The following is a 24,511-nucleotide window of genomic DNA, read 5'->3' as shown; positions in this document are numbered from 1 at the left end:
TTAAAAAAATCACTAATATTTCCATGAAAGCCCTGCGACAGACTGGCGACCTGTCCAGGGTGACCCCGCCTCTCGCCCGGAAAGTAGCTGGAGATAGACACCGGCAACCCTCCCGACCCCATTAGGGACAAAGGGTGAACAGAAAATGGATGGATGGATGGATCCCCATGAAAAACCTGATCCTTGCAGAAGCTTCTGCCAGGTTTTTCTGCCAACCTATCTGACTGATGCTGTGCTTCTTTTTTGTCTCTTCTTGTCAGATTAACACAGGATTGGGACTTTAAAGTTTGGATGAGACTTTTTAAACATTGTTCCTCCTAACTTTTTCTGACATAAACTTTAGATTAAGATCTCATTGGTTGTTCCTTTCTGTTTTTCAGCAGGATACTGTCTCAATGTACTTCACTACCCCATCTTTAAATTGTTAGGATTGATCCCTTTCATAGAATGCACACATGCACAAGCTCATGTTCATGTTACACACATGCCACACATACAAAGGTTTGGAGCAGTAGTAATGATATTTAAATATATATTTCTACATATATGATGTTTTTGTTTGTTTCGTTTTTATGTGCTGTTTTCTTTCATGAACACACTCCAGAAGAAGCCCTATGTTGACAGTTTTAGTTAGCAGAAAGAAAATCTAAGATCTACATTGGACATTTTTCTGCAAGATTAGACCTAAAGATTATTCTCTTTTTCTCTTGAGAAATGTAGCCAAAGTTTATCAGAGGCTCCTGAGATGTTCTAATACTTCTACAGAGAACACAGACTCTTCTTAACATATTTTGCTGATTCATCTGAATTTCCGAATATAATCCCACTGAACTAGGTTTCTGAGGTTTAGTCCCTGCTTTTGGTCCAGACTTTTATGATTTTTTATGCTTGCTGAAAGGGTCACCCGACCATCTTGGAACATTTGGGTTTAAGCAACAAAGAGAAAATGGTTTTATTTTCCATTTTCTATTTTTAGTTGACAACAAAATATCTTTTACCACTGGTGGTTTTTAGCTACGTAAATTTTTGTCACCAAGTTTCAATCAATACTCTGTATATTTCATCACTTTATACCAGTAACCTGGTCATACCAAAGCTGTCTGCATGGTGCGAGTAGATGTCAGTCAGCCAAGGATGTTTTATTGCTAATTCAGTGAAGCATACCATTAAAACCTCAGGGTGGTGAGTACTTAAACATGCTCTGGATATCACTCTGAAGCAGGGAGTAGAAAAGCGGTGAGCTGAATAGATTTTGGATTTTTCTGCTCATGATGTTGGAGTATTTTATTTTCTTCAGGTGACAGTGTTGCCACCAGAAACAAGCTCTGTATTTGCCCACCTGATGAATGTTGAGGCTTGATATTCTTTTTTTTTTTCTCAATCTGATTTTGATCTCCTGTGACTGTGTGCAAGCAGCACAATGCAAGCGATTTTTTTATTTGGTGTGAGGTTAGTGGGGAGGAAGGAGATGAGATCAACAAATTCAGTCTGGTTACTGTTAAACCAAAACTAGGACCTGGAAGGTGCTGACTAGCTATGCAGATGAAAAGCAGATGCAGATTTGGTTTGAATTCCTCTTTGTGTTAAATCAGTTGCAAACCAATCAGATTGATTATAAACAAACGTTATTTCTTATTATATGCATGAATTGAAAGAAAGTCGTGTTGACAGGAGTTGGTCTCCAGGTTGCTTTGTGCAGGTCAAACATAGTTCAACAGTATGATTTATATATGAACAAGCTGTAGCTCTGTAAAATGTACCCTCTCATCTTTCTATTTAGTTTTGTTACATTTCTTTTTTTTGTCGCTGCTTCTCTGACACAGACACTGGCTTTTGCAACTCCAAAGGTTGTTCTGAAAGAATCTGCCTTTTCACAGATTACTCGACTTCATTTTTTTTAACAAAATAAAATGTGTGTTATTTAAATGCACAGGTTAAGATCATTGAGTGAAATCTAATTGTAATATGTTTACAGATAGGTGTCATGTCATGTTTGATCTATTCTTCTCCATGTAAGAGGCAAAGAATGAGTTCCTCTGACCTTGTGTTTCATCCAACTTTTTGGATGACTCAGCATTACATGGATACAAGTGCACCTCCGATATTTGCCTTAGAACTTGCAGAGGCCATAGTTCACATTCAAGTGAAGTGAGTGTATGCAGGGGCCTGGGCCCCCATCCCTGAGTAACCAGTGCAGACTTTTCTCACACTTATCTACCTGTGAAATCCTTCATACCTCTCATAACTGGTCAATGACTGTATCAGCAAACTGCATCAGGTGTTTTTCTACATGCTTTTACACAGATTAAATGGATTATTGTATTGGTAGATTTTGGTGCATCATTTTTAATGTAATAGCTTCTAAGCTTGTAGTTCAAGTTATTTTTTCTTATTTTTTCTAGATTGTTTTGTGTTAATATTGTCCACTTGAAATAGCTGTTATTTGCTTATTCTCTACTAAGAGTTCTTACCTAAATTTTTAATGCTACATGACCCTAATTATTAAAGACTTAATAACCATGTAAATACCTTGTTGTGCAACCCCATTTTCATTCATTTCAATTGCTAGTGTTATATAAATGACTTTTTTGTCTAGACACCATTTCTCTTTATGAAATAAAGAAACTTGCATATCATTCGGAGTACTTTTTGTTTGTACTAATCCTGATAAATTACTGCACACATTTGCTTTATTCTATGTTTATATTGTGTAAGGGATTATGCCTTAAGGAAAGAACACCAAAGAGCAAGAAGGTTGTGTTTGATTTGTTCAAGGTTTTTCTGTCTAAACATTCATTCTACCTTCTATGCTTATCCTGCTCAGACAGGATAAGTGGGAATAAAAATCATTTAATCATTTTAACTATTATTTAAAGACTTCCCAATCTTTAAATGTTCTGCTTTGTTCTATTCAGGATTGCTGAGGTTGTTTTTAACAAATTAAATCCAGTTTATGTGTAAAGAATCAATCCACAATATAATGCGCATCATCTCAAATAGATCAAGGTCATATGGAAAACTATAAAATCAAATCAATGCAACATTATCAAAATTAATTTAGAAACATTCCAGTTCAGTTCTAGTGGTAATGCAACATTATGAAATTCAGTTTACAATGATAAATTGATAAACAATTAAGAATACTTAGCAACTCTTTAAAGTCAGTGAATTTGCAGCAATTCTTCCCTCTGAGTGAGAGTAGGACCGTCTAGAACCACTGCTGGCAGTCATAAGGTGAGAAGCAAATGACATGTTGGTTACAATAAGCATTGTTTAAACAAACAGTGTCACTGTTCATGTGTTATTTAGGAAACAATAAAACTGCCTGGGGGTGCTGTGGTGACGCAGGGGTAAAGCACAACCCACATACGGAGGTCTTCGTCCTTGGCGCGGCTGTCGCAGGTTCCATTCCTGGCCTGGTGACCTTTGCCTCATGTTTTCCCCTTTCTCCTCCCTTTACCCACTTTCCTGTTAATTCACTATCAAATAAAGATGACTAAAGCCAATAAAACCTTTAAAAATAGTAAAACTTCCTGCAATTTAGCCTCTGGCCAGTTTTGTATAAATGTAGCCTCATAAAAACTTACAGTAGAAAATGTTAACCCAAATCTCTGTTGCACATGGAACAGACAGAAAGTTCATATTTCAAGTTCCAACAGGTACAGTGTGTCCCTTGTGTCCACAAAAATGAATATATTCCATTGGAATTTAATATGAAAGACCAACACATTGTGTTCATTTTTCTTTTTAAAACAGCTCAAACTCAGTCAGATTAGACACTGAGCGTTTATGAACAGCACTTTTCACATCTTGCCACAGATTCTTGATTGGGATTAGGTCTGGACTTTGACTGGGCCATTCTAACACATGAATATATTTTGTTTTAAATAATTCCACTGTATCCTTGGCTTTATGTTTAGGGTGGATGTCCTGCTGGAAGCTGGACCTTCACCCAGTCTCAAGTCTTTAGACAAACAGTTTTTCATCCTGCATTTCTCTATATTTTGCTCCATCCATCTTCTGTCAACTCTGACCATCATCCCTGATCCTGCTGAAGAGAAACAACCCCAGAGCATGATGTTGCCGCCACCATATTTGACAGTGGGGATGGTGTGTTCAGAGTGATGTGAAGTGTTACTTCTCTACCACACATAGCATTTTGGTTTTTGGCTAAAATGTTCAATTTTTTTGTCTAATCTGACCAAAGCTCCTTCTTCCACATGTTTGCTGTGTCCATCATGGCAAATGGGACTTCGTATGGTTTTATTTTAACATTGTGCAGTGATGCCTAATACCTTTTCTGTGGACAGATTCCCCCTCTGAGCTGTGGATCATTTGGTCCAGAGTCACTAAGGTTCTCTTGGCTGCATCTCTGATCAGAGCTCTTCTTGTTCAGCTGGAAGTTTAGGTGATCTCCCTTGTCATGGTAGGCTTACAGTTGTGCCGTATTCTTTCAATTTCCAGATGATGGATTGAACAGTCAGATGTCCAATGCTCAGAAAATAAGCTTCTCCACAGCTTCTCCCTGATCTGCTCTGTTCCTTGGACTTTATGATGCTGTTTGCTCCCAAATATTCTCTGAACTTCTGAGGCGTCATAGAGCCCCAGAGGTACTGATATTAGATTATGACATACATATTTGTATTAAGTTAAAAGGACATTCCCACTTACCTAAAAAAAATAACTAAAGCATACTGTATATGAGCTAAATGTTTTAAACGCTGGTTAATGTTTTCTAAAACCTGACAAATAAAAATAATTTAATGATACAACAATAAGTTGTTCAGTACTATGAAGTTAAGGTTAACTAATGCACAGACTCAGTAGCTGGTGATAATGTCCCCTCTCTGTAAAAAGAACAAAAAATATAAGGATAAGTTAGATGTGTGTACTGCACAAGAAAAGAAATAGTATCTGAAAATGTTATCAAAAGAATTTTATTGTATTTCTCTGTCATTGCCCACTGTCCTTAGTTACATCCTGTAATCCAACATCTTTGCTATGTAAGATGTTGAGACTCACTTTATGTCCAGCCATGCATGAATTGACACAAATGAATCAGTGATTGGATCCACAAACCTAAACACAGAAACTCTAAGTGTATGAGTGAATACCATCAGATGGTGAAAGTTACACTGAAACTAGAAATGAGGTGAAACATGATGTGAGTGCTTATGTCTACAGAAGTCCTCAGTGCCTCTGGCCTCACGCCAACATGGATGTTTCTGGTTCACTTCTTCATGATTGAAGACAACTCTAGAATCATGCTCTGAAAGAAAAAAAAAGTTGTGGTTAGTCTTTTGTTATCCAAAAAGTAGACTTTTCTTATTTCAAAGTTTTTTAAAAAGACTTAATATTTCTATATTTTCAACATATACATTACTCTACAATGTATATCTTGAGTTATGTCTTCACAGGTCTGCCTAAAGAAAAATCAAACCTCCAGCTGCAGCTGATCCAGAGCGCTGCTGCTGGTGTTCTGACTAAAACCAGGAAGATAGAAAACATCACACCAGTTCTAGAGTCCTTACAGTGAGAGAATAGACTTTAAAATACTGTTAATTTATAAATCACTGAATGGTTTAGCACTAAAATACATTAAAGATATGCTGTTGTTGTATCAACCTCTTAGCAAATTAGTTCATGAAACATTACTTTGCAAAATGTTTTTATCTTCACTTCTGCTAAGCATGGTGAACTGCTGAACACATACAAAGTGTTGTTCTCAATTTAGTCTTAAGCTGAATTTGATTTAGTTTAAAGTTAATTTGTCCTCATTCCAAATTATTTCTTGGTACTAAATTACATACTCATTCTGAACTGTGATATTACTCCATTATTTAATTGGTTATTGAATTTATTCTTATTTATTCTGGTGGTTTTTCATTGTTCTTTCATTTTTACTTCTAGTAGTTTAGTTCAGTATTACTAAATTAGTGAGTTTTATGCTTCACCACCTGATAATTAATTTTGAACTGTATCTTGTTAATAAATATAGAAATAAAATTTTGTTAATACATTCTTTTATATTTTGGAGAGAAGTTGTTTGTTTTCCATAAGTGTGCAGAACTTGTTCTCTCTTCAGTGCTAAACATAATCCTTTAGCTAATGTTATTTAATATCAAACCTCATCAGGCAAGTGATCATAAAACAATAACTGAGATGGAAAACTATTTGATTTTTATTTCCTGATAATCAGGTGGTGTGTCCAGTCAGTAATTTTGAGCATACTAAATACAACTGAATGGTTGAAAAAGTTCAGACATCCTTTATCTGAAATGTTTGACTTGTAGTACTGGTGAGATATGCATTAATAAACATATTGTTCAGACGGAGATGGATATGAATCTAAATCTCAAACTTCTCTGATGCACAAAACACAATTTTGTGCTGGTCACTATTTTTCTCAGTTAAATAATGCTCCTGTGTGCATGGTGGTGGAGCTCATGCTGCTGACCTAACTCATACATATTTAGGTGGTCTTGTTTGAAGATTTGACTGGAGCATTGTGCATCAGATCTATATCTAAATACCCTCCACACAAAATTAGACAACAGCACAGTTTTCACAGATTTACTGTATGACTTGGTAAGTTTTGGGCTGATTTTCCATGGCAGAGATTTGTTTTGGTGTTGCCTTCTCTTCATAGGACTTATGAGTAAAGTTTTTTATATATATATATCATTTTGCTTATCAACTGAGACATTTCTTTTGTACCAGTAAATCATAACATCATCTATTATGATGTGTCATCATCATGAAATGCTCTGGGCTAAGAACCAGGACCGGCCTGGGTGTCCTGTTGTAAAATCTCTTTCTTCGACTTCACTGAATCAAATATGAGTAGTTTTATTGCATCAGCAAAAAAAAACAAAAAAAACATTTTCAGCATTATAGCAGGTTAAGCGTAATATAGGGTGCTACAGTTTTCACTAGAAGGAATGTGTTTTTACCATGGACATCCTCCTCCCAGAGGCAGGGGGTGGTGGGGTCATCACTGGGCTTTCCCCCTGGTTGAAGTGCTGGGCCTCGGTATCTGTTCCACTCTGAGAGGCGTCGCTGTCAGACGGACTGGCAAGCTTGGCCTCTGACAGTCCTCGGGACATAAAGCTGCACTTCCTGGCTGTGGGATAGTGGTCGCTCTCTGGAGAATCACTCATGTCACTGAGTTCCTTGCAGACACTGACTTTACTCTGCTTCCTCTGAGGGATCCTCAGGGCAGCTGGGATCTCAATGTGGCTGGCCACCAGCGTTGCTCGCGGTCCTGCATAGTGAGGCTTGCCCAAGCAATGAGGTCCGTTTGACTCATCGCTGCTGAAGGACGGTTTTCTGTTCTCCAGAGTGTGCCGCCGCTCCACAGCCCCCAGTTGTCTCAAAAGCTGGATGTCACCTTGGCTCGGCCGGAACGTCTGTGCAGGACGCTGCTGTGAGATGTTCATGCCTTCTGTATTCTGGCAACCTGCTGCAACCAAGTTACAAGGCAGCACATCTCTTTGAGCATCCTTGTAAGGATCTGATGTAACAGGACTGGCAACTTGAGTTAGCTGGATCAGCCTTTGTGGTGAGGAGTTAGTGAGAACACAAATCTGCTGCACTATAGAATTTTTCTTTGACCTGCAGACACTGTCATCATCTCCATATTTGTATCCATAAAGGATTTGCTTGATCTTCTTCACACCCAGATGGAAAATCTCCAGAAGGTTGAGAAACAAAGACACTCCGGCAATGACAAGCATGAACACCATGAAAATATTTTTCTCTGTAGGCCTCGACACAAAACAGTCAACACTGTTGGGGCACGGCAGTCTCTCACACTTGTACAGAGGAGATAGTCCAATGCCAAAAAGAGCACACTGACCAATGATGAAACCCACCTCCACCACAGACCTGGTCAGGATATGAAAAACATACGTGCGCAGCAATGATCCTCTGAGCGGAGCTTTCCTGACTTTCTTCTGTTCGTCTAACTTCCTGAGCTCCCGCTCGATTCTCTTGTGGTCCTCCTGGTCAGCATCTGCCCCCTCCAGCTCTGCCTTCAGGCAGGCCTTCTTTCTGTGCCTCTCTTTTTCAAGGGTTCTCAGGCGATACAGAGCATGGCCCATGTAGACCAGTGAGGGAGAGGACACAAAGATGATCTGCAGGACCCAGTAGCGTATGAGGGAGATAGGGAAAGCCTGGTCGTAGCAGACAGTCTTGCAGCCTGGCTGCTCTGTGTTGCAGACAAACTCGCTTTGCTCATCGTCCCAAACATCCTCTGCTGCAACACCAAGTACAAGCATCCGGAAGATAAAGAGGATGGTGAGCCAGATTTTCCCCACAATGGTCGAATGAACGTGGACCTCTTCTAAGATGCTCCCCAACAAATTCCAGTCCCCCATTTTCTCTCACATTATTAGTAGCTGTGAGTGAATAAAGAAGATAACGTGTATTGTAAGACTTTTATGTTAATGTTTTAAATATCAAAGGAAAAGCTGTACTTACCAGTCTTCTAGAGACCTTGCTTTGTGTATTTGATTATAAAGATCTTACAAAAAAGATGATCCATCTGCAGCAACATCAGGACTCATTGGCTGTCCCTTGAAGACTGCTAAAACCCCGCTGTGCTCTGTGGCCGACTCTGTTTCAATGTTGCTGCTAACTAGGTCTCCAGTTTGAAGCTATTGATCCTCCACACAGGCCTACAACGCCCCGAGGTCAGTTTCATCCTACCACACTTTTATCAGGACACTAAACTGGAAATAGCGCTGACTAAGGTGTCAATATACAGCTTTGTCCAAAGCTTTCAGGCTTCCTTAGGCTCCAGGGGAACTATAACATGACTAAAACAACAAAGATTCAACAAGTTTCTCCATTACTCTGGATCTTGAATATCAGCAGGTTAGGTTACTTAGAGCAGCAGCAGCTCAGGCACTCAGTATCCACAGGCTTTGGTCCTTGACCCTGCCGTCACTAACTTGATCTGGAGCCTTTCTGGATGAAACCCTCCTCATCCCTTCCTGTTTGAATACAGTGAATGAAGGCCATTAATCTGGGAAAATCACATGTAAGTCAGTTTAATCATTTGTTCACACTCTTGAATGAATACCTTGTGATTCCTTATCAGAATTCAGTCTTCACTGTTAAAAGTCTTTCATCATCTTGACTTGTTAGTATCTGCCCACTCTTGTCTAGAAAAATCTGTTCTCACTTCTTGTCTACAGCTTTCTCCAGGTTAGCCCACAGACTGCCTGTTCAATTTAGTTTTGGAATTTTGCTGTTCCATTCCAAAGCCTTTACAAAGTCGTTCTCATGTGGATTTAGATGACAGTATATTAGACAGTCTGTGAAAAAATCAAGCTCCCCTGCCTCCTCCCTGTGGTTCTATTGCCATCTGCAGAAATACACCACATTCAAACACAACCAATCAGAGCTAGGAGGAGGGTCTTAGCACTTGCAATCATGCTGGTGTACACGCTGCTCACCACATCCTCCTTTCTCTCTGCTATGCTACAGCTCCCTCCCCACAGCGGCGCCTGTCATGAATGCTCAGGCTAATTAGCATGGCCACAAATGACAGCAGATAGTTTTTTTGCAATAAGTTGTTGCTCCACCATTAGCACACTGAGCGGCATGTACACTGATGTGATAGACAGTGCTAAGACCTCCTGACTCTGATTGGTTGTTTCTGGATGAGCAGTGTGATTTTTTTCACAGATTATTTGTCCAATACTGTCACCACACAGACAGCAGTTTGTAAAAAACACTCTACAGGTCACTAGGTCAGTGTAGCTGTATTCTGTGGTAATTCCCAATAAAATGGCTCACTCAGTGCTCCAGCCTAGTCTAAGTGCATTACTGAAGCAATGTTTAGGACTTATAAAGACGTGACTGAGCATGTTTGGTGTCAAAGAACTTCACCTAATAGAAAACCAGTCATAAATTGGAGACGAGTGTGAGCCAAGCCTTCTTTCCCAACATCAGTGTTTGACCTCACCAATGTGCTTCTAAAAAATTTTTTATAAAAAATCCTCTTAAATGACATTTAATGTGTAGAGTTCAGAGAGCAGATATATTCATTTTCTGTTCAGTGGATGTCATCATAAAAAAAGACAAAGATCCATTATAAAGAACCTCCCATCTGACACAGGCATAAATAAATAAAACTTTATTTTCAGAAAAGGATATGTACAACATGAAGAATAATAATGCATTCTGTTTTGATTTATATAATCAAATGATTTCAACTAGATGCCATCAAGGCACAGAAACAGTGTGAACAGTCTGCTGATCTGAGTCGTTTATAATACTTCTCTGCTGCCTTGATTGGACATGTAAACGTTTTCATTAGAAACACCAATGCTAGTTGACCAGCATCATACAAAGATTGTTTGCAATAATGACCAAATCCATCTGTTTGACAGCAGATGAGTTATTGCTGAGTGATCCTTCCAAGTTTCCAGAAGTGATCCACTAACAGGAAAACATGGAACTTTCCTGAGCTGGAAACTAACTTCAAGTCTGAAGACGGACATTTTCCAGCTGTCCGTTAGAAGACATACTCCTGAGATGGTTTTGATTGCTGTACAAATTGATACTATTGAAAAAGGAATATGCAGATACTGTCATGGATTTTCAGTAAGAGGAGCTTAAAACAAAAAAACTGTCTCAGTTGGTTAAAAATGAACACAAAAGTAAAACCATTTCCAGACAATGAATCAAAAAATCAGATATCCTTTAGCTTTCTGTTTTAATTAGCCATGAATCAGTTCAACACAGAAGAAATTCCTCAACAAGAAGCAATTATGCTTCCAGTCGTTTGAAAATGAAGTCCACGGAGCGTAGCATTGGTGTTGAACCAACTCTTCAGGACTCTCCAGAACTTTCCATTTAACAGGCATTTAGAGTTTAATTGTATTGAGGTGGGTGAGATCTCCCTGTCTGTAGACTGGGACAATCATATGTCCATCTTCCCCTGCTTCTTAAAAAGCTTCATAAGCTGGTAAAACCTGTGAGCAATCTGAAAAACATCAAACAGTAAATAACTGCAAACCTTAAATAAAACCCTGAAGACTGAAGACTTGCTCACCTGGCCTGACGGCTTGTTTAGTTTCTCAGACAGTGTGGAGAACGTTTCCCGTGAAGCTCCTTTGGTCTTCAGGAACATCAGAATGGCTCTATCTTCATCTCTGAGGAGAGGATGAGCAAAAGAGACTGAGCATCCTTTCACCATCGGAACTTTAAACTTGCCTACTTGCTCTGTTTGACCAACAGTACTGCATACTGCTTAAAGGTCAAAGTGTTTCACACTGACATCTAAGTTCAACTGGAACATCTGGATGAGGCAGTGGAGGAACAACAGAAACAGAAAATAAATTTGCAAAACTAATCAACAGACGCAAAACTTTTGCTTTAACTTCTAATTCCATCTATGTCCATTGAAAAGGGTTCTACATGGAACTTAGGATAATAGCAAATATGCAAATAATATTTGTTTATAGAGGTTTTATGTAGTTAATATATAAATGTTTGTTTTAACTTGGATAAAAATAAAATTAGGCTAAAAACAAGACATGTACACATGATCTGTCTGTGCAAAAGTAAAAGCATTTATTTTCTTCCTAAACAGCACTGTATAGTCAACTCGATTCAATCCAGTTATTTAAAATATATCAAATGTAGCTGATTGAAACTTGGCTGCAATTTTAACCTGCAGCCAAGTTAAATTGAATAAAAAATAAAATAAAAACCAAATGATAAAAGTAAGATGTTCATCCAAAATCATTAAGATCTTTAAGTTCCCAGTCATCCCTCCTCCCCAATGAGCTTTCTAGAAAAAGAAACCAACATCAACTCATTTGTATCAGTCACTCAGTATCAGTGACTCTGTGCTGGAACCAACAGGGTCAGAGGAAATGCCCTCTAATGACCACAATTACAAAATGATACATTAAACACTGGAATGTAAAGCTGGTTTGCTTCGTTCTAATGTCCTGTCCAACTTTAATTTGTGATTTATTCAGCCAGCAGAAAATGATCAAAAGCTATAACTAAATGATACATTTTTCCACATAAAAAGTGTCAGAATGTCAAGACTTTAACAGAGCCATTGATGGCATGACTGTGGTATGACTATGAGTGGACTGAAGTCATGCGAGAAGTGCTTTTATTTCCACGTGACTTCAGTGAATCATGCTACTGACCTGGTCCATGCCATCACCACCTCGCCCTTCTTCCTGATGATGTTCTTGGCAGACAGGCTGCTTGGGGACAGAGCTGCTGGGGAAAGTTTCAACTCCTCGTCACTCTTCCTGGATGGAGAAACCTCCTGCAGACTCTTGTCCTCCTTTTTACATCTTTTGGCTTTCAGCTTTTCCTGTCGTCTTTTCCGTTTCCGGAGCTGTTCACAGTCCCTGGAGGTTTTCTCTGATGAGCTGCTTGTGTCGATGGTGAGACTCTTTTCTGACTCGGACACGGTGGTCTCCTCTCTGCCTGAGTCATAGAACGGTGTCTTAGTGTTTGGGCTTAAAGTGGCACTGGGGGGACTGGTTTGCTTCTGGGACTGGAATGGGAATGATTTGGGTGGAGTTGCCTCTACTTGGAGCTGTGTCCTACTGGGATGTGGGACTAATGTACTGTGGGAAGTTGATGAACTGATGTTTGAACTGGGATCTGATGGATCCGTTTCAGGAGTGGTTTTCCCAGACTGAGTAGAAGTGTCTTGTCTTGGGTTGGATGGATTGGTTCCTGGAGTCCATCTCTGTTCATGGGTGTGTGATCCAGAAGTTGGGTTTTCAGTGCTGTTCTCTGTCTGACCAGCGACCTTCAGACGTTCCTGGGCATCATCTTCTTCATGCTGCTGATTCTTTTCTATCAGTGTCTGCCTCAACGGCTCTCCAGCTATTAGTGTGCCTTCTGCAGCCGCATTCATCTGTCGAATCTTTACGATGAAGTGATCATTGGACTTCTCCATCACCAGTGCCTGCATAGGAACGTCAGGCTTGAAGAACAGAGTGCTGCCAGGCGTTTGGGAGGTGGTGCTGTCTCTGGAGCTGCAGCTGGAGTTGTCCAGGGCCAGGTGGATGTCCTGCTCCGTAGCGTCTTCCCCATCCAGCAGAGCATCCTCACTTATGTGTGCGCTGATAACGCTGTCTGGGGTGGACACCACATGGATTCCAACGCCTGCTGGCTGGAGGAAGCTGAGGTGGCTGTCAGATTTAAGAGGAGATGGAATCGTCAGGGAGACAGCCAGATCTTCAGCTAGAATGGAGTATTTCTCTGTTGCCAAGCTGCCCTGCAGCAGCGCTCTGTTTCCAGACGGAACCTCCAGGAGGCAACTTTCATCGAACAAGGCTGGGTGGAGGGGGATGGGGGTTTTGATGCATGGGGATGACCTCCGTCTGGGTGAAATGGTGGACCAGGTAGCAATGAGTCTGGCTGAAGTATCGGACTTGGATGGTGAGAGGAACTTTGATGGTGTGGCAAAGTTGAGAAATCTCTCTCCATCCTTCCTTGGGGTCCCAACAGCCCAGGCAGTGTTGTCTCCACACATCCCTGTGCTTTCTAACAAGTCTGATCCTTGGAGAAGACACTTGAATATTTCTCCCATCTGAGAGTCTCTGACCAAATTGAATGTCAAACTGGATGCTTGTTGCTCAGTAAGCAGCTCAAAGTCTGTTCTATCGATCACAGAGCCGTTCTGAGGGATTACCATCTTAGTTTTGTCTGGAGACAAGGCAGCGTTGCTGTCGGACAGGAAGTTGACCGTAGTTTGTGTGTTTACGCGTCCTGGAGGATGTATATGAGAGGCGCCATCTTTTTCTGTGAATGACATACGGATGTCTTTACCTCTGCTGCCTAGTCCGGTTCTGTAAGGGACTACTGCACATGACTTGGTCCGGCCCAGGCTGGAGTTAGGGGGGTGGGACTTGTTCTGTTTACACAGCGGCTTCTTCACTGAAGCCTGCTGAGGCTCGGTCCCCTGTCCACCGGGCCTCTTGTCTTCAGTGGGAATCCGGACAGCTTGGCAGAGGCTCTTCAGTGTTGTCTGGATGTCCATGAGCAAGTAGTCCACTTGGACATCTACAAAGTCCCACAACTTTTGCTTTAGATTGACTGCTTGCTGTTCAAAAATGCGTTTCACTATGCCATTATTAAGCACTTTGCTAAACACAGACGTAATTAGTTTCCTCAGCTTGGACTTCAGCTCCTCGGCATCGCTGCATATCTGGCCAAAGTGAGCACCGTCCACAAACTCTAAAAAAGACTTCTGAAAATTGTCCATCACACCCCAAAAGCTTTTTTTAGGAAAGGTTTTATGAAGCTTCATGTATTTTTTCCGCATCTCCGTGCGAACCATCTTGAATGTTTCCATTATTTCCTCTACAGTCGAAAAAGATGCTTTGCTTGCTGATGGGCAAACAGTTTTAAAACGACTCCTGGGACTTTGCGTAGAGACAGCAGCTGAATCAAGAGGTTCTTTAGAAGCAACCCGCTGTTCTTCAGGTTTTCTTCTTGAAGAAGACTGGAGGCTGGGTTTATTCCTGACTGGTTCCGTTAACTTTGCCCTCTTGGTGGCAGGAACAGGAGAACTAGAAGTTGCCTCATCACTCTCGCTTAAAATTTCCCCTTCTTCCAGTTCGGTGTCAAAAGGGCTTGAAATCTGCTCAGACTCCATGTTCACCATGTCCTGTGCTCCTCGGTTAGCAGGAGAACCTGGATATTTGTTCTCTTTATTAACATCCAACTTCATCAAGTTGGTCTCAGCAGCAGAGGTGGAAAATTCTGGACAGAAAGGTAAAGGAACTGTCAGTATATGCAACAATAATATTCAAGACATCCAAGACTAAGTGAAGAGATTCAGGAACACCAGAGCCTTACAGTCGTGGCAATCAGTGGCAGGTTATGGTGCAACAAAGTCAATATCATTTTCAGGTATTTTACACATGTTGAGGGATGAATTATTGTCTCTAAATTTAACTCAACAAAGTCCAGAGAGACCAAGACCATAATCCTGTTCAGTTTACTACATAAATCACTATAACCCAACAAGTTCAATGTGAGAGAACTAAAGAAGACAATACAACAGGTCAGTGTCAGCACAAAGACAAAGAGGGTTTTAACTGTCTGGGTTTAACAGATAGTGCTGGACACTGAATCCGAGTCTTTAGTGACAAGTCCTCTATAGTAAAACAGCTGGCAACCTGCTGACACTCACTGATTTTTTTCTCAAAGCTACATCACTGAACAAAGATCCAGAGAGCCCACCTCACTTATCATATTCCAGACTTTCTCCAACTTAGTTTTCTAAATTTAATTTCCATTATGTTTGTATGGTATTACTGACATGCAAGTACAAATCTGTCTTCCCATGATTCATCACTTCATTATGATTGATGCTTGTATTGGGAAATAAAATGACAAGTTGGGATCTAGTCCTGAAGAACAAGGATCTAATGGCTCACGGTATTTGTCTTTTTTTATGCTTGTACAGTATATTGTTATTTCTATTGTTAATCTTGTTTTTATATATTGTTTTTAACAGTTTTTGTGCTGTTATACCTGAATTTCCCTTTTGTGGGACAATAAAGGCTGCTTCTACTCTATTATATACTGCTCAAAAAAATAAAGGGAACACTTTAAGTGTTAAGCACCTGTTTAAGTGTTCCCTTTATTTTTTTGAGCAGTGTACTTCTGAATGAGAACGTGTTTAGGAACTCAAAAAACAGTGTTTAACAATAGGAAAAAGAATACAGATTAGATGTGGTTAAGGTTAAAAGTCACCATCAAAATGGAAAGCAATATAGATATTAACAAAATAAGAAATTAAATCAAAACCTGTCCACTCCAGCTTGCAGCTTCAAACAGCAGGAGCAAATATTCCAGACCCTTTCATGTGATTACAGCTGCCACCTGCTACCCTCTCCCTCACAATGAAGACATGAGGAAATGGGGCTCCATGTGAAAAACAGTAGAACTTTGTGGTTTTCAGTGAGGGGTATTAAAATATATACTTTTTTAACTAACTCAGCTCAAAACACCCCAGAATAAATGTTCAGGACATGTTGGTGCCATGTCCACATGAATCTAGCTTTACATGCCAGATAAAGCCTATGGGACTGAAGGACAGGGCTACTAGGACCATCTGGTTACCAGGCAGGCTATACCTTTCTGAAGACTCTTCACGTGTCCCAGCTTGCTGTGGACATGGAGGACACCTCTCTTGGCCGTCTGTGCCGGGCTCCTCAGGGGGCTGATGACCTCAGGAATCCTCTTCAGGTTGCTCAGGGTGTGCATCATGGAGTCTTCATCATGAGGCAGCGACACAGAAGTGGACAGCTCTTTTTTACAGTCCTGGCTGCAAAACTTCTTAGGGGTAACTGTGGCGGGGCTGAACTCTTCTGTGGTCCTGCTGACCTTGGATACCCCAATGCAGTCTACAGAGGAGCTGGGCTGGGAGCTGGAGGTCCTGGGGTCTGTGTCTGTCTGGGTCATCGCACAAATGTCCTCGGTCAGACTCAGCCCCTTCTGAGGAAGTGAGGTCAGACAGATAGTGCTGGACACTGAATCCAAATCTTTATAGCTTTGTGGTTGGCCAACAGGATGGTTGTCCATGGTAACACTGGTAGAGGATGGTAGGCTTGTACCAGGGGACGCAGCCTGGTGACCCCACCTATCTCTGAGTCTGGCTTCCTCATATACCTCTTCAGTACCGTGTGTGTCGTCTGGCTGAGCTGAAGCTGCAGCTTCACTGACTGTACTCTGGGAGAGTCTGGGTGGAGCAGGAGCTTCACCTGAATCAGCTGCAGCATGTTCATCAGCAGCTGCATCATGTTCATGTTGAGCTGCATGTGCATGTGGATCTGCATGTTCATCAGCAGCTGCAGCATGTTCATGTTGAGCTGCATGTGCATGTGGATCTGCATGTTCATCAGCAGCTGCAGCATGTTGAACCTCAGAGGTTGGTGCTTCAGAGCTGCTGTGTTGCTCCAGGATTTGTGGATTTGTGTTGCTGGGCTGGGAGCTCTTTGTGACCTCCAGCTGACCTCTTTCAGTTATCCAGGTGTTGGAGATCAGCTCCAGCGGTTCCTCAGGATGTTTCAGGTTTTCCCCTGCTGCTGTGTGGAGTTTGGTTGTGTCTGCTGGACCCTGGGGTGGCCTCCAGAGGGAGCTAATGAGGACAGCCAGGGGTCTCCCTTGGGATTCAGCTCCATTGTTGCCATCTTCCTCTACGTCTTCCAAGTTGGACGTCTGGTTACGTGGCGCTTTGAGCTCCTCCAAGGCTTGCTCTTCAGCGTGTCCTGGTCCTGGTTCTGATCCTAGCTCACCTCCATCTACCTCATCAATGACACACATGTTGTCTAGGTTAGGCTGGGAGTTTTCCTCATCATCACCCTCTAGTCTTAGCGGTTCCTCTAGGCTGCTATCTCTGGGCGTCGTGTACTTTTTGATTGGTGAAAGAGTTAGATTCAGTGTTTCCATAAAACACAACTTCCTGTTTGAGTTGTTGTCGTTTACAGAAGTATTTGCTTCTGGGCTGGGTTCTTCAAAGGATCTTTTCACATCTCTAGGTTTCGTTTCCCGTCGTCCTTCCTTGGATCCATCAGCCTTCCCAGTCTGTTTATCTCTGTGCTTCTCCCGGTCTCTGCTGCTCTCTTTCTGACTGCTTCTTCTGTGATGCCTGCTCCTGATTTCATCCTCGCACCGTCTGTCCACACTTCTCTGATGGTCTCTCTGTCTGCTCCTTTCCCGTTCTCTACTGCCATCACTGCAGCACTTAGTGGACTGATCTGGAGAGGAGCTTCTCTTGTTCTTTGGATTGGACCAACTATCATATTTGTGACCTCTGGGGATTTTTCTGGACTCTGGGCTGCAGCTCCCTCCTGACTGCTGATCAGAAACTTTAGCATGCTCTATAGAGCTGGCTTTATCTGTTCTCTGAATTTTCCTGCCTTCTCTTCTGTGTTCAGAGGAAGCTACAGAGTGGAGATGTTCTTGTGAAGAAGTTTTAGCTCCGTCTGATCGGCAGTGTCTCCCAACATTTTGGTATTTCTTATTTTTGTGAGACTGGGAGTCAAATCCTTTTCTAGTGTCTTTGTCTTCTTTGTGAGCTTGCTTTTGCTCTGAGTCCTTATTATGATGGGAACAGTCTCTAAGCTTCCTTTCTGCTGATTCAGGCAGTTTATTACTTTGACCTTTGACCTCTCTATCTCTGGAAGTGCACCCCTCTACTCCAGGCAGTTTTTCAGCTGTTTCATGTCTTTTTGAGCAATTATGAGTTGAGGACTTCATGGATCTGCTGAAATGACAAGTTTCCTTTGAGGTAGGTTGAGGAGTATCTGCTGGAGGAGGCTCCTCCTCAAACTGGGAACTAATAAGAGGAGCAAAATGAGGAGGATGATGATGAGGACGAGGAACAATAGGAAGAGAAGAAGGTAGTGGAAGTGTTCTTGTTGAGGAACAGCTGGAGGAGGCTCGAAAAGATGAACGTGGATCCTGGGCTTGTTTTAGCTGAGGCTGATGATGATGATGATGATGATGAAATTTTTGGACCCTACAAAAAACAACAAATGCTACTTATTAGAGAAAATTACATATGAATTTAAAAATGTCAATGTCCATCCCAGGGTGCTAGTCTAGAGCACATTCTGTTTCCATGTGTTTATAAAGTAACACTCACTGCTGAGTCAGCTGCTTGATCTCAGCATCTTTCCGAATGATTTCTTGCCTTGCTGTTCGTAAAAGTGCAGAGATGTTCTTCTTAAGACGATTGTTCTCACTGCTCAAGCCAGTATTCTGTCCATGGAAGAAACAAAACAATGTCATTAATAATTATCTTATGATCATAAAGACCACACACTTTTTAAAATGTTGACTTTTTGTGGGAAAAATTAGACCAAAATGAATCATTTCACAAAATTGTCAACTTTAATGTGACATTTAACCTGGGGAACTCGGTTGAAAAACAAACTGAACAAATAAACTAAAATAACATGGTTACATATGTGTTTTGAGTAAGACCTTATTACACATTATGATTTACAAATATTCGCTCAATCTTCTTGCAAAAATACTTGCTGAAACAAACCTGTGTTTCCATCTGCTGTAGTCTTCTGTGCAGCTCTTTGATTTGATTTTGGGTTGCTTCAAATCTGGATTTTAACTGCAGAGAAAAAAAGAAAGTGAGATGACTGGTCCTGAAGAGGAGGACCTGCAGCTGAACAGGTGACTGTAGCTTGTTACCTCGGTGTATGATGTCTCCCTGTTGTTCTGTTCCTCTGCCACTATATCCTCATAAAGATCCAGTGAGTCTTTCAGCCCAGAACCAACAGAAGGCCACTTTTCTGTAAAGCAAGAGCAGAACATGCAGTAAAACATGTTTCAGGGTTCCCCCCAGCATAATCTAAGCCTGGTGGGCCACCTTGCTTTACTTGCCCTTGATAAATGTACTTGATAAATCATGAAAATCACAATTATCAAGTTCATTTCAATTTATCATCTGATGAATTGATTTATTTGTTAATGCGACAGGCATAGGGGAAACCCTGCAAAACATTTATCAATGTCTTACAAAACAGAATGAAGTGGAAGAATTCCTTTACCAGTGTTGCTGCCAACCCCAGCAGCATCCAGGCCTTCATAGATATCCACAGAGTCTTCATCAGCCCCGGGGTCCACCGCTGAGGGGAAGAACAGGAGGTTTAATAATGGTTTGAACAAAATATAGCCTGAGCGTAGGTTAAGTTATGCACTGTAAAAATATGTCATGCTAAATGTGCCTACTTTCTGTCTGAAACATCTAAGAATTTAAATAATCCTCTTAAATTTTGGAAGAGAGGTAAATACAGAACTTCCATCGTGTATTGTTGTTAGTGGAAAAGAAATAGTTGATAAAAATGAGATTCTAAAATGTTTAATAACCACTGTATTGCTATAACATCCCCTTCTGAAACTCAATAAGCTGGATGTCAGTTCTCCCACTGTATGCTGTGATGATTATCACCAACCCAGAAATTTTAATTTAAAGCAGTAACAGCACCAAAACATGGACTACTGTGTTTTCATCCTGCATGCACAGAAGCTTTTAATAATAAATATTTCTCACAGGATACTAATAATTGCATTGTTTTTGTCTGTAGTAATTGGGTCAAATGCCAGCACCACCTTGTGATGTAATGAAGGTAAGTCATTACCCAGTAGAGAGCAATATATTGACCAGAATATATTGGTACTGCTCTGTAGTTAGCTTCAGTGCAGCTCCACTGCACTGAAGCTAACTACAGTGCAGTGGAATGCACTGCACTGTAGTTAGCTTCCTACTTTTGGAGCGGTGTCTGGTCAGCTTGCATTCACACTGCTTTCGAACCGCATCAGAGTTCAATTCAACCAAACCGAGACCAAGGTTTTTGGGCTCAGTCTCTTAGCCTGCATTAGACCCACTAATAACCCTCATTAGACCCACTAATAACCCTCATTAGTGGGGGTTATTAGTGCCCCCCGGTGAGTACAGGCAGGGCATCTTCGGCTCACCCGGTTGTTTCACGTGTCGGTCCTATAGTGAAATAAAATTTTAGAGAAATTCCCAGAATAAGACCTTGAAATTAGGCACCTGTCTCTTTAAGAACCTCCTTCTAGCACTGCCACTCCACCCTCAGCATGTCATCACAATAGCATTTATCTGTTACGCTGTTTACAAATGTTTTTTGGAGCGTTGGACTGAGAAACAGTTCAAACAATAACCCACTAATAACTAATGAGGGTTAGCAGAGATGTTGTGTGGGTTGCCATGGTGACGTGTCTGCATGTAGAGTAAATCCGATGCATAGAGCGAGGAAAAGCAGAATATAAGTGGTTGTTTGACCCTACTTATCAGTTTACTTTTCCTCTGCTGTAATTTTTAAACCTTCAATAAATGACAAAAACAAGACTAATTGCCAGGTTTGTTTGTAGAACGTGGCAATATTCATAACAATCATCAAATCAAATGAAATATTTCCCAAAGATCAGGAACCAAATAAACAAATTTAACAGTGGCAATTATGTAAAATTCAATTACTGACCAACACAGAAAGAGATACTTTTTGTGTTGGTTTTTGTGCTGCTTAGTCCGCTCTTTCATCTTGACAGAAACCAAACTGTTTATAGATTTATATCTGTTCAGTACCAATAACAGAATAGAAGTACTTTATTCATCCCAATAACTTAAAAATATCACAACAATCCTTGGGAAAAACCAGCTGAGACTTACAATCAGAGGCATCAAACGTCTCCATCCTTTCAATCTGCTCTGCTTCTTTGCGAGAACCTAGTAATGAGAAACAAAAAGCCATTATTAACCAAAAACTGTTGAGAATTGTTAAAGAATTGTACAATCTTGTACAATAAAACGGTGTTTAAGATCCTCCACAGAGTCAGTAAAGCACAGCTGCAGGAGCAAACCGCTCTGGAGCCTGACAGGTTCTGGCCTGGTGAGAGGAACAACCAGGAGAGTCTGGGCTCCGGCTGGAAGGCTGAGAGCAGCAAACTGTTTCCATAATAAACACAAGTAGTGTTGGACAAAATCCCTCCCAAAAAAGAAAAATAATTACATTCAGGGTGGCTCTACAAGATTTCAATTTAATGACAGCTTTTTGACTTTCTTAATCTGTTTTGTTGTTTAATAAATCGTGACAAGGTGGGATCTGTTTTTCATAGTTTCTCAAGTATTTCATAGTATTTGTAAGTAATTGTGGAGTTTAGTTTGCCCTTTCCTTCCTACCATGACTCTCAGACATCGTTCATGGAAGAAAGCTCAGTTTTCCAGTATTAGCAGGTGTGAGGTTCCATGCAGGTTCAGAAGCTGCAGATGACGGGCCTGACTGTAAACAGATGAGATTCTCCGGGATCCGTTACCGTAAAGCAGCTTTGTTGTTGCTAAGGTTTCCAGAACGGAACGTTGCTGTCATATAGCAAGGAAATCCTTCCCTTAACATAAACATATCAGCTAAATATTGACCTGTAAATGTTCGTACTAATAATGATAATTTAGTGATATAAATTATCACTAACAAAACCAGGTTTAGTCACAAAGCCACCGTTAGCAATTACGGTCGCAGCACAGCACAAAAAAATCCTTGAGCCTTCTGAACTGAGCCAAAAACCCACTAAAACATTGGCCGAAACCATCCCTGGAATGTCTGCCTTACTTGCCTGAGTTTTCCTCTGTGCCTTGTTGATATTTCCAAGACCAAAGTCGCGCCAACACTTCATTAGACAGGAAGTAACGACATTTTCCCGCGGTCTGCTACCAGGGCAGGCGACGCACTGTTGTCAGATTCCAACAGGAAAAAAAAACTTTTCAAAGTCTGACAAGCTCACAGACTCCAACTCTACAGAAAGCCACGAAGCTCTCTGGCGTTCCGCATTTCCTACCCCCAACCAGAGCAGCGGAGAGCGGCAAGCAGCAGTAGATGAGCCAGGCTGGCGGACGGCTGGAGAGAACAAGCTGCTCAACTTGCTGGTGACACGCTATCCGGTGCGTCATCAACAGGCGACACAGAGAGAGGGCGGAGGAGCGGAAGTCCACCCGGAAACAGTCATACTTCACCTCACATGTGGATTTTAATAGCAGTAGTGGAAACGTGTTTTTGTGTTTTGTTACAGGAGCTCGTGATGACCCTCGCGCTTTGCTTTAATTTATTGTTTACACGTTTAGGAAGGTGTCCATAAAGCGCGTGCGCTTGTTTTTATTAGAACTTGCTCGTGACCCAGTGATGGAAAATCTAGAAGTGAGTTTGTCATCTCTGGCCATCATATCCAGACATGTGGAGAAGAGTCACAACCAGATCAGCCAGTATCTGTCCAAGCAGGTGAGCAGCTGATAGCGTTATGAGTGTGTTTTATTGTTTCCATAATATATCAGAGGTTGTCCTGAACCATGGGGGAGATGTGATCTAGACTCATCACCGGCCACTTTATTAGATATACCTTGCTATTACCGTGTTGAACCCTCCCACACTCTCTCCTTTTAAGGTATCAGAAACATTCCATGTTCTTAGCCCAGCTGTGGATTTGGGGACTGCTCAGTCACCTGCTGTTCTGCATGTCATGGTTATTTTGGAGCTATGGTTGCTTTTCTGTCATCTCTGTAACCCTGAGAGCGCTTTGGCCATTAAAACTTCAGTTTCTGAAAGCTCAACAACCATGCAATGTACAAAGTCCCTTGAATCTTCTTCGTCCCTCAGTCTGATGCTCACTACATCAAGCCTAGATGCCTGAATGCTATGAGTTGCTGCGATGTGATTGACTGATTTGCAGTTATGTTAGCAAAGAACTAAACAGTTAGTTCTTGCAACTATATGTGATGCACTTCCCTTTGCCTCGTTAAGCCATGAACCTGATGGTAACATCCAACCCAACCCGCTCTCTCTGCAGATCTGGAGCCAGCAGGACAGACAGAGCATTCTGGAGTGTTTGGCTCAGCTCCTCTTGGAGAAGGATTACACTCTGCTGATTGCGCGTCATGTCCGGCCGCTGGTCCTGGACCTCCTGGAGCGCAACGCAGAGAGGGTCAAAGCTGGTGGCAGAATCAACCATGACTTCCATGAGCGCCTGTGTGTGGCCCTCAGTAGACTCCTCAGCATCAGTCCTGATGCGCATGCGTAAGTGATGTCTGTCACGTCCTCCATCTGCTTCACGCCTTGCAGCCTGATGTAAACTTCCATCTAACTTGACATTACTGATACTGCTGAATAATCGTTATCCTCTTCCATCAAAGGTTCGCTGTGAGGTACTTCAGCAGTGCCCCGCCAGTGTTCCAGAGGCTGTTTTTCACCAGCGAACAGTCGTCTGCGGTCCAGTACGGCCCCAGGAGGATGAAGCTCCGCGACCTCATGGCTGCCACCCTGCGCTTCCTCCAAAGTGACTGTGCTAAGTTTCGGATGCTGTGGGACTGGAGTCCCTGTGTTTCACAGCTACTCACCAGTGATGTCATGGTTCGAGGGTATGGAGCTTCTTTAGCCTTACACTTCTAGTGGTTAAGTCCTTAATCACGCCTCATTTTATTGGTGGAAGTGTCTTTGGCACCTGTATCTGCATGTTTGTTCTTTTTTTCTGATTGAGAACATTTACGAGTGCTTTTCAAGTACGAGTTCTCAAGTTGCTACTAACAATTATTTTAGGAATCGATTATTCTGAAAATCACTTAATTGGATAAAAATATTGACATTTTCTACAGACTTTTCCTTTAACCATTTGAGCCTTTTTTATGCAATATTAGAAAATACACCAAAAGATGCAAATAAATAGATAATTAAACTTCTTTTGAAATAAGAAAATATTTTATTGCCTAAAATGCATTAACATAGCATTCCTTTGATGAATTTGAACAGGTGAAACTAAACTATGCCACTAATAAGTTTTGGGGAAAACATTTTGTAGACAGAAGTGTTCTTATATCAAAAGCAAAATGTATGTATGTTTAGTACAGCTTTGACCTAATTACCACTCTGAACATGTTGTTTTTATTAGTGGATTACCAGATAAGCTGATGATTATT

The 24,511-nt window shown here is 41.4% G+C and overlaps 3 protein-coding genes across 7 annotated transcripts in view; 1 reads left to right on the top strand and 2 right to left on the bottom strand.

Annotated features, from left to right (window-relative positions):
• Window positions 1–5,109: 5,109 nt before the first annotated feature.
• On the bottom strand, window positions 5,110–8,543 carry gja10 (gap junction protein alpha 10). The gene is made up of 3 exons (XM_005813957.3): window positions 8,482–8,543; window positions 6,954–8,399; window positions 5,110–5,269 (listed from the first exon to the last, which is right to left on the bottom strand). Exons 2-3 carry the CDS (start codon window positions 8,376–8,378, stop codon window positions 5,231–5,233), a joined length of 1,464 nt encoding a protein of 487 aa, XP_005814014.2. The 5' UTR covers window positions 8,379–8,399; window positions 8,482–8,543; the 3' UTR covers window positions 5,110–5,230.
• A 1,586-nt stretch (window positions 8,544–10,129) lies between these two features.
• casp8ap2 (caspase 8 associated protein 2) lies at window positions 10,130–22,476 on the bottom strand. 4 transcript variants are annotated; one of them, XM_023347968.1, is made up of 11 exons: window positions 22,161–22,476; window positions 21,224–21,280; window positions 19,578–19,655; window positions 19,219–19,319; window positions 19,064–19,138; window positions 18,656–18,771; window positions 16,866–18,529; window positions 16,143–16,808; window positions 12,180–14,760; window positions 11,066–11,165; window positions 10,130–10,996 (listed from the first exon to the last, which is right to left on the bottom strand). In XM_023347968.1, exons 1-11 carry the CDS (start codon window positions 22,222–22,224, stop codon window positions 10,934–10,936), a joined length of 5,565 nt encoding a protein of 1,854 aa, XP_023203736.1. In that variant the 5' UTR covers window positions 22,225–22,476; the 3' UTR covers window positions 10,130–10,933. The 4 variants fall into 4 exon arrangements, with proteins under 4 accessions (XP_023203736.1, XP_023203735.1, XP_023203734.1 ...); XM_023347967.1 differs by having other exon boundaries at window positions 16,143–16,814; window positions 16,872–18,529; XM_023347966.1 differs by having other exon boundaries at window positions 16,143–18,529; window positions 22,161–22,278; window positions 22,387–22,473.
• A 70-nt stretch (window positions 22,477–22,546) lies between these two features.
• The window catches only part of mdn1 (midasin AAA ATPase 1), a 55,411-nt gene continuing 53,446 nt past the window's right edge, over window positions 22,547–24,511 (top strand). For both annotated transcript variants that reach the window (XM_023347220.1, XM_023347219.1), the window contains exons 1-3: window positions 22,547–22,823; window positions 23,389–23,615; window positions 23,732–23,956. In XM_023347220.1, coding sequence (XP_023202988.1) covers window positions 22,728–22,823; window positions 23,389–23,615; window positions 23,732–23,956 — 548 coding nt within the window. In that variant the 5' untranslated portion in view covers window positions 22,547–22,727. The remainder of the gene's footprint in view (window positions 22,824–23,388; window positions 23,616–23,731; window positions 23,957–24,511) is intronic.

The sequence above is a fragment of the Xiphophorus maculatus genome, chromosome 15 (assembly GCF_002775205.1).
Source record: "Xiphophorus maculatus strain JP 163 A chromosome 15, X_maculatus-5.0-male, whole genome shotgun sequence".
Lineage (NCBI taxonomy): Eukaryota > Metazoa > Chordata > Actinopteri > Cyprinodontiformes > Poeciliidae > Xiphophorus > Xiphophorus maculatus.
This window is presented reverse-complemented; position numbering and strand designations above follow the sequence as displayed.

Coding starts and splice junctions, on each gene's coding strand:
- gja10 (XM_005813957.3), bottom strand. CDS start 8,378: ATGGGGGACTGGAATTTGTTGGGGAGCATCTTAGAAGAGGTCCACGTT. Junction 5,270..6,953: donor CTGGGAGGAGGATGTCCATG/GTAAAAACACAT, acceptor TTTTTCTTTCAG/AGCATGATTCTAGAGTTGTC.
- casp8ap2 (XM_023347966.1), bottom strand. CDS start 22,224: ATGAAGTGTTGGCGCGACTTTGGTCTTGGAAATATCAACAAGGCACAG. Junction 19,320..19,577: donor TGGGGTTGGCAGCAACACTG/GTAAAGGAATTC, acceptor CTTGCTTTACAG/AAAAGTGGCCTTCTGTTGGT. Junction 19,139..19,218: donor GGGAGACATCATACACCGAG/GTAACAAGCTAC, acceptor TTTTCTCTGCAG/TTAAAATCCAGATTTGAAGC.